Source organism: Hibiscus syriacus, unplaced genomic scaffold (genome assembly GCF_006381635.1).
Source record: "Hibiscus syriacus cultivar Baekdansim isolate YM2019G1 unplaced genomic scaffold, ASM638163v2 tig00111210_pilon, whole genome shotgun sequence".
In the NCBI taxonomy this organism is placed as follows: Eukaryota; Viridiplantae; Streptophyta; class Magnoliopsida; order Malvales; family Malvaceae; genus Hibiscus; species Hibiscus syriacus.
This window is the reverse complement of record NW_024063021.1, coordinates 764,718-779,413: the sequence shown is the minus strand read 5'-3', so window position 1 is coordinate 779,413 and position 14,696 is coordinate 764,718. Positions and strand designations below refer to the sequence as shown.

Below are 14,696 nucleotides of genomic sequence, written 5' to 3'. Positions count from 1 at the left end.
TTTTATTGTAAAATTCATTTATACAATATTATTTCCAATTTATCTCAATAAAGTCATTATCGAGTTCGAAAATTCATTCAGTACCTTACAAATCCCAAAATTATAAAATTTCATTAAAAAATCAATAAAAAGCAGTTAAGATATAAGGAACATTGGCATTTAATCAAAGATAATTTTCGTTTAATTAGTCATGTATTACTTTACTACAAATAATACATGAAAATGTCCAAAACCTTGTTTTCCAGGAACATTACATAACTTATTTATTGGCCTTTCCGCTTGAATGGAGGCCGGCGAAGTAACCCTGTGGGTTGCTCTCAAAAGATCCCCTGGATATAACACTTGCACCTTTACTACCAGGAGCCACCATCATTCCGGAACCCCAACCGCCTCCTTTGCACGTGCCTCCTCCTACGCCACCGCTGCCATATCCTTTACAGCCGCCGCCTCCGTCATTACCTTTGCCACCTCCGTCACTTCCACCTTTGCCACCCATTTCTAACAGCGATTGCTTTATTAGACGACTTGGCTATCAAAATGAATTTCCAAGACTGCAATGTGTTAAGAAGCTTAAAACGTTTCAATATTTATACTATGAATATGGTGGCTAGTCGAATGGTCAACCTCATATTTGAATTAATTAAGTTTAAAATTAATGGATTGATTTTTCATTTATTATTCTTATTTATTTTAAACTAAGCATGCAGTTTGCATAGAGTAATGGAGCGTCATTCAATGATTTTGACCAACTTTGGAACTACAATTTGTTATGTTTCATGCATTTTCTTCTTTATGTCAGCCTCTATGAAAAATAAATATTTTTAATACATTTTTATGTATTTGATGACTCACTTTTCATTGAATTTCAACAATTATTTTAATTTTGAAATATGTTTTATAATAAACGAATTAATCATTATTAATTTTAATATTTCAAATATTGATCGATTAAACAGTGTTAACATCTTAATTGATATATTATTATGCAAATTACATGAAGTAGATAAATTAGTGCTCAAGTTTATCACGTTAGCAACTTTCAGACACCATTTTCGATGAATTCTACTGAATTTTTCAGTGGTTTTGAAGATCACGAATGAAGAAAATTTTTGTTGAAATATGTTTTGTTCTATCATCTTTTATATATCATTCTTTAACTTGTACGATATATAATTTATTATTTTCATATAAGAATGCATGAGCTTTTTTTTAGAGCATAAAACATAACTTTCTCGTACGTGATATATTGTAGACATTTTTTTTGGACAAACATATATTGTAGACTTTAACCACACTAATTCTATACTAATCTAATGGGTAGTCAAAATTCCAATATGATTAGAGGAAGTGGAAAAAATATCATTTATTTCATATAGCGCTAAGAAATTACATTACCACCATATCTAAAAGTACAATTTATTTGTGATAAAGTATTATGAGGATTTATAATACCTTGCATCTACGATGACTAAAAATTTAGTATATGTGAAATTACTACAATACCCCTATGGTTGCTTAGATGGGGTGTAAAGGTCTATGTTTGTTGTAACCATAATAATTGGTTTGGTGATAGGTGTTTTTCTCGAAAAATCACCGGTGATCGGTATATTTACCGATCTAACACCGGTCAGATTGTATTTCCCGATCTAATACCCGTAGCAGTAAAGCGCGCCCCTTGTACTGCGCTATACGCTGACATGGGTTACATGTGTGTATAGCGCCCCCTGATCCGCGCTATATGCCACGTAGGGGTATAGCGTGGATCAGGGGCCGCGCTATACGCCACGTAGGGGTATAGCGCGACCGCGCTATACCGAAATTATATTTAACGCGGTCTCTGGTCCGTGCTATATCTTTTATCTGAATAATTACATATAGCACGGTGCAGGTATCGCGCCTTATATGATTATAAATACCCTCCTCCGCCGGTTAAGTTTCTCACATCTCCTCGCATCTCTCCTCTCAACTTATAAATTAATACAACAATTCCGTCAACAAATATTAATTCTGGCAATCTTCTCATATTTGATTTAGAAGTTCGTGCGATTTTTCGTTATAAGGTAATTTTGTTATAATTTTTTAATTATACTTATTGTTTATTTTCATTAGAAAAAATATTATACTAATTATTTTCAATTAATTTTTATGTTTGTAAAATTGAAAAGCGGGAGCATACATCAAAATAGTTTTGCGGTGCAGGTAATAATATAAAATTATATTATTTAAATTATTTACGTTGATGTGTAAAAAATTTATTTTGTTATATTTTCGTTCATATATAATTTATTTAATCAGGTTTGTTTCAGTTATTTTTTTTGTAGATATAATATTGCCGCACTTTTAAACTCAAAGAATGGCGCGACTTTCAGCTATTGTTTATTATGATGGTGAAATTCGAGAATGAAACCGGCGTTGTTTTCGTATCAAATGAGCGTGTTAAATATCATTCAAGAGAAACATAACTCTTGAGGAGCTGATAACGAAGATTTCGAGGAAGATTCATGTTGGAAGTAGTAGAAGAATGTCGTCGTTGCAGTACAGATTTCCAACATCATTGTTGCCATTAACTTATACAGCGTTCGAACTTTCGAACAATGATGATGTTCAAATGATGGTTGACGCTCAAAGTAATTATTCAAACGCCGCTATTGAAATGTATGTACATTTTGTTTAAGTGCGTGCTGTTCGGGGTCAATCATTAAGCTCCCACTATGGGCTGGCTGAACAAGTTGATCAAGTTGACAGCCCGACTCAGTAATGTGTAATGATTTTAATGCCATAATGGGGAGACATTCATCCGTAACTCCTTACGATATGTACCGAGGTGGGTCCACGAACAATCCGTATGGCAACACTGCGTCCAGTTCAAGGGGAAGACATTCATATGCAAATTTCTTTGACCTTAATATGGAGATGTCATCGACGCAACAATCTGTGCAGTTTCCATTTGACACGGTGGCTTCAAGCTCCAGGGGGAGGCATTCGACTGTGAGCTTTTTCGATCTCAATGTCGATATGCCTTCTAGTTCAAGGGGAAGACATGCAAGTAGTAGGTTCTTCGACCTAAATATGGAGCACATGGAGGAACCATCATCTCCACCAGAAGAACCGCTTCGTGAGCCTGGTGCGGATGGTGCTGAGACTGGACTATTTATTCACCCAGAATCACCACAATTCAACTCCGATGATGATGATGTAGATGAAGTTCCAGGAAATGTGACACAAACTGATCCTTCTGCACACATGTATGAAGCTGATTATGGTGCAATGTATGGGCTAGAATTTGCGAATATGCCTCATCTTGGTGACTATGGATATTACTCATCAATAAATAATGGTGAGTTATCTTTAGGCATGGAGTTTTCAAGCAAAGAAGAAGGGATGATGGCTATCAAAAATTACAATATCTGTATTTTTATTCAGTCTAGAGTCAACCGATCGACGACCAAAAAATATGTATACTACTGTGCCGGACGCAAAAGCAGATGCAATTGGATGGTTCGCGTATCGAAAATGAAGAGGAAAAACAACATATGGGAACTAACAGTATACAACGGTCCTCACACATGTTGTGCTGAAGGGGTCAACCAAGATCATCCCAACTTGGACTCTGAAATGATATGCCAAGCCATCATGCCCATGGTAAAAGCAAGCTCTCATATAGTTGTTGCAGTGTTGATTTCAGCTATACAATCGCAGTATGAGTGCACTGTCTCCTATAAAAAAGCTTGGTTGGCAAAACAAAATGCCATTGTCAAACTTCATGGCAAATGGGATGCATCTTACAATGAACTTCCAGGTTGGTTTAGGCTGGTGTGGACGTTGAATCTTGGGACAATTGTGGACTTCGAAACCTCCTATGCATACCATAATGATCGAGTTCTTCGCGATCAAAGCCAATTCTACCGGGTTTTTTGGAGTTACCCACAGTGCGTTAATGCTGCCAAATACTGCGTGGTCCAGATCGACGGGACTTTCTTGTATGGAAAATACAAGCAAGTTTTATTATTGGCAGTTGTCCAAGATGGCAATCGCAACATTCTTCCAGTTGCTTTTGCTCTTGTCGAATGAGAAGATATAGATTCTTGGGTTTTTTCCTCTGAAATTTAGGTGCACATGTTATCACGAGGGAAAACATCTGTGTCATTTCAGATCGCGGAGCTGGGATCAAAGCAGCAATGGAGTCTTTGGGTCCAATGTGGAAACCACCCTTTGTCCAACATAGGTATTGTCTCCGACACATTGCTGCGAACTATTATGGAAGGTACAAGAAGAATGATGAGTGTCAATTAATTGTACGCATGGGTAAGTGAAAGCAAGTTAGTAAGTTATACATTTTTTGATCATTTTAATTTTGCAAAGAAAGCAAGTTAGTAAGTTATACATTTTTTTATCAGGTTACGAACTACTTCCTCGAACCTTTGAATCAATGCTTCAAGATTTGCGGGCGAAGACCGAGGAAGGATACGATTACATCAGCCTCATCGATAAAGAAATGTGGATGAACTCATATGATGGTGGATATCGATATGGACACATGACGACCAACTTGGTTGAGGCAATCAATTCAACCTTAAAGGGTGCACGTTGCTTACCTGTAGCGGCTTTGGTAAAAACTACATATTTTTGTTTGGGGGCGCTTTTTGCGAAGCTCGGGGGACAAGCTCAAACCTGGATGCAAGGCGGTCATGTCTATCACCCTAGATTAGTTGCAGATCTACAGAAAAAAATTGATGCATCAAATGGAATGTCTGTAACAAGCTTCTCTAGAAGGCATGAAATGTTTCGTGTCACAGAGTTGCCGCGACCTCTTCAAGGGATTGAAGCTGTGTCGTTAATAGTAAATCTAAGGGATAGAACATGCGACTGCGGGTTTTTTCAAGCTCTGAAGTATCCATGCTCTCATGTGATAGCAGCTTGCTTGCATACACGTCAACACTATAACCATTTTGTGGATCTCGTATACCTACTATCTGAAGTTTTTAAGGTATATGAATTTGAGTTTCCCCCATAGGTAATGACAAAGACCCTGATGAGGTTCAAGATTGGCTTTCGATTGTACCAAATCTGAGTTTATTGAGGGAGCGTGGTCGTCCAAAATCCAATCGAATTCATTGCGATATGGATATTCAAGAAAGATCTAGACAAGACAGAAGATGTGGGCATTGTAGAAACCTAGGACACACGAGAAAAACATGTCCACTTCTGTTGTCATCAAGTAACAATTGATGAGGAAATGATGTATTTGTTTATCAAATAATAATTCTTGTACTTTAATTTGCATTTACTTCAAGTTAATGATAACCAAATTTGTATTTGAATATAATTTTAAATACAATAAACTTACAATTAGTATTAAATGGTAAATGATAACCAAATTACAATAACTGATATTAAATGGTAATAAACAAAATTAACTGAAATAAATTAAAAAAAGTACAACAAATTTAACAAAATAAAGTAAGTATTAAATGAGAAATAATAAAAAATTACAATTTAACAAAATAAAGTAAATACAAATATAATAAAAAAATCTATAGATGACTGCGACACGAATGTGTTCTGCAGGGCGGTGGCTGTTGGTCTCGAGGAGGATTTCTTCGTATCACTGGTTCTGACACCTCGTTGTCATCATCATCACCATCGTCGTTGTCGTCGTCATCCTGAGGAGATACATTAGGTTGATGAGGAAATGATGACGATGAAACACCTCTATAGAATAAGGACGCTGGAGGTGTATGACTGACTATCCCACCGGCCTGCGAAAACTAGGAAAACCCAGACATCACTGAGTGTGAAAACTGTACAGGAGGTGTCTGTGCTGTGGCCATGGGTGATGAGGCTGAACCCGCCAAATATCCAGCATATGAACCCCAAGTCAGATCTATAAACATAAACCCATAATAGCCTCCATGAGGGGTCATCTATGATGGTGGCGGCGACGGGGTCATAAAACCAGGTGAAGGCGGCGGCGGTGGCATCTGGTAATGGAAAGGCGATGGTGGCATCATATATGGCCGCGGAATCATAAATGGCTACGGTGGCTGCTGTGAAGGTCCTGTTGGTGCAGCTGAGGATGAACCGGAAACACCTGTTCTTCGTCCACGAGTCGGGGGACGATGGAGCTGTGTCGGTGAACGTCTCTGTCGACGTCGTGGAAAGGTCCACCCTCGTGCATCCTTGGGAAGTAGAGAAACGGTTTCCCGTTACTATTGAACCACTCATAATAACCCTCAGCATACATCAAGAAGTCAGTAAAAATGGGCTCTCTACGGGGAAGGCGCCAATGTCGACACTCCCACAACACAACCCACTAATGACGCCTCACCAGCCAATATGTATCTATCTTGCCACGTCTATCTAAGCTATGCAACTCGTCCATATTGCGAGGTGCTTCCGGAATTGGTTGAAAACAACAAAACTACTGGAGCACGCGATCAGTGGAGTGCCACTCGACGGTCGCATAACAGATCAGAGGGACCATCGCTATCCAAACATCTGATGGACCCCTCAACTCAGGTGGGATCACCGCCCTCACATTATCAGTAGAATATGGCACCCATTCAAACGAAAACAAATAATATATAATTTTTATCAAAATAATAATCTAATTATATAACTATAATCTAAAATCGGTTTTTAAACATTAAAATTCATACCTGTGTGCCAGCCTTCTGATCGATTAGCACCCTAATTTTTTCTAAATCATCAGGTAGCTCCTGATGATTTTTCCTATCAGTAGACCACCTATTCAAGGAAAAAGAATTATTATACGATGTATAAAATTATTAATATACAAAATCAGTTTTATAATTACCTCAGAAGTAGTGGAAATGCGAATGGGTTCTTCACAACGGGACATAAAAAGGGCAATCGATACCATGCCTAAGACTGCAGCAGCAGGAGACATCCGTCGATAGCATTACGCTTGTAGTCAGTTGCTCCACACATCTCCCTGTACAGCAAAGTCAAAACTGCCAAGCCCCAACTGAATGATCCGGCGAGACGAAAGTCGCTAAGATGTCGTAACCACATGTAGTGAACTAGGTTGCACGATTTGTCCAGCATTAGCAACCCTCCTATCAACTGCAATATGCATGTCTGTGCATACATCTTAACCTCATCCTTAGAGGCATCTGCGCTCAACTCCCGAAAATTGGCATCTAACCAATTTAACAGTATCCTACCTCCGATAAAACTTTCCGGGACACGTCCTAGATTATCCCGACACAAAGTAGTCCAAGAACCGAAAGCTATCCCTGATATCACATCTCCATCCACCGGAAGCCCCAGGTGCATAGAAACATCCTCAAGCGTGATCGTTCACTCTCCGCACGGAAGATGGAATGTGTGGGTCTCCGGCCTCCACCGCTCTACTAAGGGCAGAAATAAGGTATGGTTCTATCTTACAGTGACCCTGATATCTACCTATGTAACCAAATCCAGCCTCTACTAAATACGGTAAGACACAGCTAGGTATCACTAACTTAAGATTCCTAATAAAAGGATCTAATACACGGTCCTTCTCCTAAAAATAAATAATTACAAAAATTAATTCTTAATCTAATAATCCTGCATTAAATAAATCAACTAATTATTACTGATTTTAATTAATTAAAACGTTAAAATGTTACCGTATCAGCAAAGTGTCGATATGATTTCCATCCAGCGAAGTAGACTGCCTTCCATTATATGCAAAAGAATTATATTAGAAATATTAATAAAGTAAAATACTTAAATAAATTAAATACATAATATTAAAAATATTATAAAATATACCTTAAACAGAGAGAGTATTTGAGAGAATTTGGTGTGATGAAAGTGATTGAGGATGGGATATTTATAAGGAGGATTGGGGTGTGGACGGGTGAGTAATTAAAGGTATAGCGCCCCATGTACCGCGCTATACCCCACGTGTCAGATAACCAGGTATAGCGTGGCCCCTGATCCGCGCTATACCCCTACGTGGCGTATAGCGCGGATTAGGGGTCGCGCTATACCCACGTGTAACCCATGTCAGCGTATAGTGCGGGGCAGAGGGCGCGCTTTACTGCTACGGGTGTTAGATCGGAAAATATAATCTGACCGGTGTTAGATCAGTAAATATACCGATCACCAGTGATTTTTCGGGAAAAACGCCTTGGTGATAATCGTCGTGTGTATAAACTGTATAATTTATGCCATCTTTATTATTAAACTCGTACAGTTCGATATTAACTTTGTAATATCAGTATGAGATCTTATAATAAACTAAGGTACTGTTGAATAGAGAATAAGAAGGTGATTTTGCTTTTGCAATCCTGGTATTTTTCATGCTGTAAGGTGGGTAGTTTGCAGGGTCTGTACTCTTTTTGGGTTGAGATTGTTTCGCTGCAGTGTCTTTTTGTGTTTTTGGTTCGAAAGTTTATCTCAGTGGTGTATCTTTTCCCTAATTAAGAGTACTCTTTTTCTCCATTTAAGTTTAGGGAGGTCTTTAACGAGTCTTTTAATTTAGGTTTTATTAATAAATTATTTTTGCTGAGGAAAAAAAAAGAATTGAGAATAAGTTGTAAAAGATTTGTTACGATGAACTAGTTATTCTTGAGCATTAATAAAGTTAATTAAACTCAAATTATGCATAAGACTTTGAAATGATGTTGTATGACCTCATGTATTGATAACATTTGTAGCAGTTACGTGAATAACGTATGGTTGCCATGACATGGTTGTCGCTGCCGTCTTTCGGGTTGGGTTTCGACTTAAATAAATGAGTTAGAGACGCTACAGATCATTTTTTAAAAAATATTTAGGTTGATAGGACATCATCTTATATGGTATGCGTTTTTCCAAAAATATATCGAATTCGGGAGTCGGTTACAGTCAAAGAAGGATTAGCACCTTTGTACTGCCCTTTCGGTACTAATTTAATTTCCAGTTATCTTAATTAAGAAAAATGCAAGTTAAATTAAAAAGTAAAAAATTCAATCCAAATTACTTTCTTTTAATCGATTAAAAATATGTTTTAAAAAGATGAAGTATTGAATTGATCAAAAGAAAGAGAACCAAAAGTTAAATTATAGTACTTTAAATGAAATTAAAAAAAGTATATACAATGTCTAGAAATAGAAATTAACATAATGGGAAAATAGCGATAAATAGAACAAAAATAAATTATACATATTGAAAACATAAAGTGATATAAACAATGCAAAGAAAAAGGATAATTAAGCTAGAAAATTAGTTGCAAGATCATGTGCAAACAAAGACAAAAATTAATTAATTAAAACAAAGATAAAAGAAATAAAAAATAAATAAATGAATAGCAAATGTTAGATCAAGAACTCATAAAATACAATGGCTTTAAAAAAGTAATTAATGAGTATGAATTGGATAAAGAAAAGGACCAAATTAAAAGAAGAAACAAAGTGGCTGATGAATTTAGAAGGAAAAACATAATTAAAACTAAATTAAAGGTACGAAACTGATTTCAAAAATAGTTGAGTGACGAATACCACAATTTGACCATACCCGTGTGAAAACATGTGGATCCTCATGGGATCCGAACGGGTTTTCGGCTCGCTATAAAAGGCCCTAAATATACAAACAAATTCCATTTTCTCATCCCCTTCAAACCGATAAAAAATCTTTCCTCCAAATTCTCTAAAATGTTCTTCAAGCTCGAAGAACATTCAACCCCAAACCCAAATTCTGATCATGCTCCGCCTAGCCGGCCGTCGTTCATCGGCGATGAACCCAAAATATTTTTACACAGTTCGAAAGCCTATCATCTCCTCTTTTCAAAAATCTGATTTATTTTCACAAAATAGCCTCGGGGAGGGCTAGATTTGAGAAAAACTTCTCGAAAACACTTCCCTCGATCATCGACCGTTCCTTTTTTCTTGGTTTTATTAGTTAAAAAAGAAAGAAAAAATAACCCAAGCACACATATGCAAGTGAACAACCGAGAATGGTAAAAAGTTACATGTTTTATTGCGATTCTTTTCGAGAGTTATAGTTCTCTTTTTGCTTCGATCTTATTTTCGTTTTGTTTTACATTACATGTATTTATAGCTTTGTGAACCTACTATTTTTGGGTTGATTTAGAATTCTATTTCGACTGAAACATTGATTTGTTTTACCTTTTTTGCCGAATGATTTGTGTTGTTGTTGTTGTTGGAACAAGGACTCTCCAAGAGTCCTTGGGCTAACTGATGTCCTCCCCTAAATGTGTGGCGCTGAAACCTTATCATTTGGCACATACGAGCCGTTGGATTGGTTCAGATCCAACGGATATGGTGCTGCAGTGCTTTTGCTTGAATTGGAAACCCTAATTCACTGGGTCAGACGAACTTAGGTCGAGTCGGTTTGCTGGGTCAGACTTGTTCGCCCGGTTGGGTTCCCTATTGGGCCTTTAGGATTGTTGGACTTAGATCCTGTTTCTGGACTCCCTATTTTGACCAAATAACAAAACAAAAGAAAGAAAATAAGTAAATAAAAAATTAAAAAAGAGAATGAAATAATAAATATAATATAATATAATATAATATTATAATATATAATATACATGTAAATTGTTTTTTAAAAAACTATAGGATATATTTTCAAAATGTTTTTTTAAAACTATATATATATTTAAAATGTTTTCAAAAACTATAGGATATATTTTCAAAATGTTTTCAAAAACTATATATTATATATATGTTTTTAAAATGTTTTTAAAAAACTATATGTTATATATATTTTCAAAATATTTTAGAAAACTATATTATATATATATATATATATATATATTTTAAAATGTTTTCAAAAACTAGATATTATATATATTTTAAAAATATTTTAAAAAGCTATATATTATATATATGTTTTCAAAACATTTTTTAGAAAACTATATATTAAATAAGGTTTTTCAAAATTTTATAAAAAATTATATATATATATATATATATATATATATATATATATATATATTAAATAAAACCCCGGACAAAATTGAGTGACTACTGCTGCCCCTCTTTTCCCATTATCTTGTAACGAAAATAGGACAAAGACAAAAAGACACAAATTTTCGTTTGACATTTGGGCTTGGAAACAAGAATGTTCCAATGGGAGTTGTCAACTTCTAAGTTTTAAATCCATGTTGCTGTTGAATCTTTATCAACTACCATATGATGTGAAGTTGGGACTTGAAGAAAAATGACGGCTCCCTGTTGTTGAGCCATACTGCGGGTGACTCTTGAGATGTCTTTGAACATGATATCCTTCATTTTGAAGTTGCAATCGTAGCTCAAAATTGGAAGGTGGCTTCTTGTTTCCAAATCTTAGTCAACCTTAGTCCTCTTTTTGGCTTAAAGTCCTTGGTTTAAAATTCCACCGAAAAGTACACCGTGTGGTTGATATGCCCTCGAGCTTAATGAAATTGAACTCAAAAGTTCTTGTTAACAGATAACTCTTCTCGTCTTGAGTTATGCTATACTAAGTTAGGAGATAACCCCCTGTTGTTGCAAATGACTCATTTTTTGTGACACTACGTCAATCCATACGATATCTTTCTTCGTGAAGTTGAAATCGTTGATGGCTCTTTCTCTATGAAGTTTAGCTTTGAATTGGATGTCATTCATTGTGAAGTTGAAATTGAATCTTGTAAATTGCATTGTCTCGAGTTTAATATCCTTTGCTGTGAAGTTGAAATTGATTCTAACAAGAATCTACAAAATTATGCACATATGCGATGCTATGGATGCAATGTTCTTATGTGTGCCTAAAATGCACATGTAAAATATGTTATTTTAGGATTTGGAGGGAAATCTTCAATCTCTGGTTGTCAGTCCTGATGACTCTTGATTCTGAAATCTTGAATTTCTTATCTTGATCTTGGATTCTTCACTATGTTTAAATCTGATGTATAGAATTTTATTTCTAATCTTGGCTTGGGCAATGCCTTTCAGTTATCTCTAGTATAGTGCATAAGCCCTGATCGGCTTCCGAATATTTGTACCTTTCAAGAAAATCTTTGTACAGTAATACACAATTATATTTTCAAAAGTGAATAAATCATTAAGTTTAAATTCAACCCAAGATGCTTAAAAGGAATTGACTTAAAGAAATGGCCATATTTATTTATAAGGAAAAATGAAACAAATTATATGAAAAACAATTTGGAAAGTCAAAAAAAAATATTAATAGATGTCTTAGATCTCAATAATGTGGGTTCATTTGAATTGATACGCCGTTAGATGACTTTTGAGTACAGCCTTTGTCAAGGGGACTTTGAAATGTGGAAATGTTCGGAAGTTCCATATTTCCCTGAATCGTTAAGTCTGCAGAAGATTTGGATGTCGTAACACAAAACCTTTCCTGAATCCTCATCCAAATTACCCTTTCGAATTTTCACTTTGGATCCATCCTTGGTTTTAAGTCACCCTTTGCGGGTTTTCATCTTGGACCCACCTTTTTTAATTGAATTTAATGTGCCCTTTCGGGTTTTCACCCTAAACGTTTTTTTTTCAACTTAGGGCACCCTTTTGGGTTTTCATCCAAATTGAAATATTTTTGATTGCATCTAAATTAATGGGATTTAGCAGTTCCACCCAATCTATTTCAGTCAGAATAAGTGCTCCTCCAGAGAAAGCCTTCTTTACGACATAAAGTCCTTCCCAATTTGGCATCCATTTTCCTCTGAAATCTTTTTGAATTGGCCAAATTCTTTTTAGTATAAGACATCCTTCGTGAATTACTCTTGGGCGCACCTTTTATTATGTGCTTAGATAATTCGTTTTTGGTAGAGTTGACCATGATAAATGGCTTTCAACCTCTTTTCCTCTATTAGGTTCAACTGATCATATCGAGTCTGGACCCATTCTGCATTATCTAGTTTAACTTCTGACAAGACCCGGAGTGATGAAATCTCTACCTCAATAGGAAGTACTACCTCAATCACATATACTAATGAGAACGGGGTTGCCCCAATTGAAGTTTATACCGAGGTTTGGTAAGAAAACAGAGCAAAAGGTAATTTCTCGTGCAAATCCTTGTATATCTCAGTTGTTTTCTCCATTATCTTCTTGATGTTTTTGTTTGCTTCTTCTACTGCTCCATTCATATTCGGTCTATAAACAGTAGAATTGTAATGCTTTATGTTAAATTGTTCAGAAGCAGCGTCCATCATCTTATTGTTCAAGTTCGTGGCATTATCAGTAATGATTCTTTCAAGTAAAACATACCGACATATGATCTTTTTTTTCTGGAACTTACAAATAATGGACTGAGTGACATTGGCATATGATGTAGCCTCTACCCATTTTATGAAATAGTCAATTTCCACAAGAATGAAACGATGACCATTTGAAGCCTTCGGCTGAATTTGCCTAATAACATCCATGCCCCGCATAGAGAATGGCCATGGTACGGTCATTAAATGAAGGGGTTGAGGTGGAACATTGGTTTTATCCCCATAAATTTGATATTTGTGATATCTCCTAGCATAATTGATGCAATCACTTTCTAATGTGGACCAGAAATATCCACATATCATAATTTGCCTCGACATCATATGTCCATTCGCATGCGTTCTATAAACTCCATTATGTACCTCTTCTAATATCATCTTTTCCTCTTCTGCTTCTACACATCTCAACATGATCTGATCATGGCTTATCTTATACAAGATTTCTCCATCAAGAACATATCCAGCCGTCATCCTTCTAATATGTATTTTATCAGTTTCGGGTGGCTTCCTCTGGATAAATTTGGTTTCTGATGTATTTTAGAATGTCATGATACCAGGGTTTAATGTCTTTTACTTCCTCGATTTGGTAACAATGAGTCGGGTACTCATACGACTACATGTCAATTGGCATCATATCAAACTCCCCGCCAATCTTGAATGTGGCTGCCAAGGTAGCTAAAGCATCGACCATTTGGTTTTATTCTCTAGGCACATAATGGAATGAGACTTCATCAAATTCTTTGAGTAGATCCAATATTAGCTTTCGGTATTCCACGAGCTTTACATCCTTCGCTTCCCATTCTCCGCGGAGCTGATAGATCACTAAAGCTGAATCTCCATTACCTGTAAGGTTTTTATATTTTGTCTAATAGCAGCTTGAATTCCCAAAACAAAAGCCTCATATTCTGCCATGTTGTTTGTGCAATCGAAATTCAGTCTACTAGTGAATGAGTAAAGATTTCCTTCAGGGGGAGTCCAATATTTCCCCAATATTTTGTCTAATGCATTTGATGCACCATCAAAATTCATTTTCCAGGAATCGTATGTGGAAGTACTTGTTATTTCTAAGGATATGGCCATCAAGTCTTCGTCTGAGAAGTCAAAGTCCAGTGGCTAGTAATTTTCAACAGTTCTGCTTGCCAAGAAATCCGATATGACACTTCTCTTTATAGCTTTTTGGCTCACGTACTCGATATTAAATTCAAATAGCATCATCTGCCATCAGGCTAACCCTCTAAAGAGAGCAGGCATACCCATCATATATTTTAGTGGGTCTAACTTGGAAATTAACCAAGTGGTGTGGTACAATATTGATAAGTGCTTAATTTAGTTAATATTTTTCTTTTAAATTTCTTCTTAATCATTGGTTTTTGTGGCTTAATTGTTCGTTTTGATTCATTTTCTATGTAGGAAGTTATATTCTGGAAATTGAACAAAAATGACAGAATTCTACAGTTTTTTATTTATTTTGGGAATCAAAGCTGGATTA

The 14,696-nt window shown here is 35.9% G+C and overlaps 1 protein-coding gene across 1 annotated transcript; it reads right to left on the bottom strand.

The window, feature by feature from the left end:
• Positions 1 to 259: 259 nt before the first annotated feature.
• Positions 260 to 496, bottom strand: LOC120155961 (glycine-rich cell wall structural protein 1.0-like). The gene has a single exon (XM_039167411.1). It carries the CDS (start codon positions 494 to 496, stop codon positions 260 to 262), a length of 237 nt encoding a protein of 78 aa, XP_039023342.1.
• Between the last annotated feature and the right edge of the window lie 14,200 nt (positions 497 to 14,696).

Excerpts from the sequence above, each read along its gene's own strand:
- LOC120155961 (XM_039167411.1), bottom strand. The coding sequence starts at position 496 with ATGGGTGGCAAAGGTGGAAGTGACGGAGGTGGCAAAGGTAATGACGGA.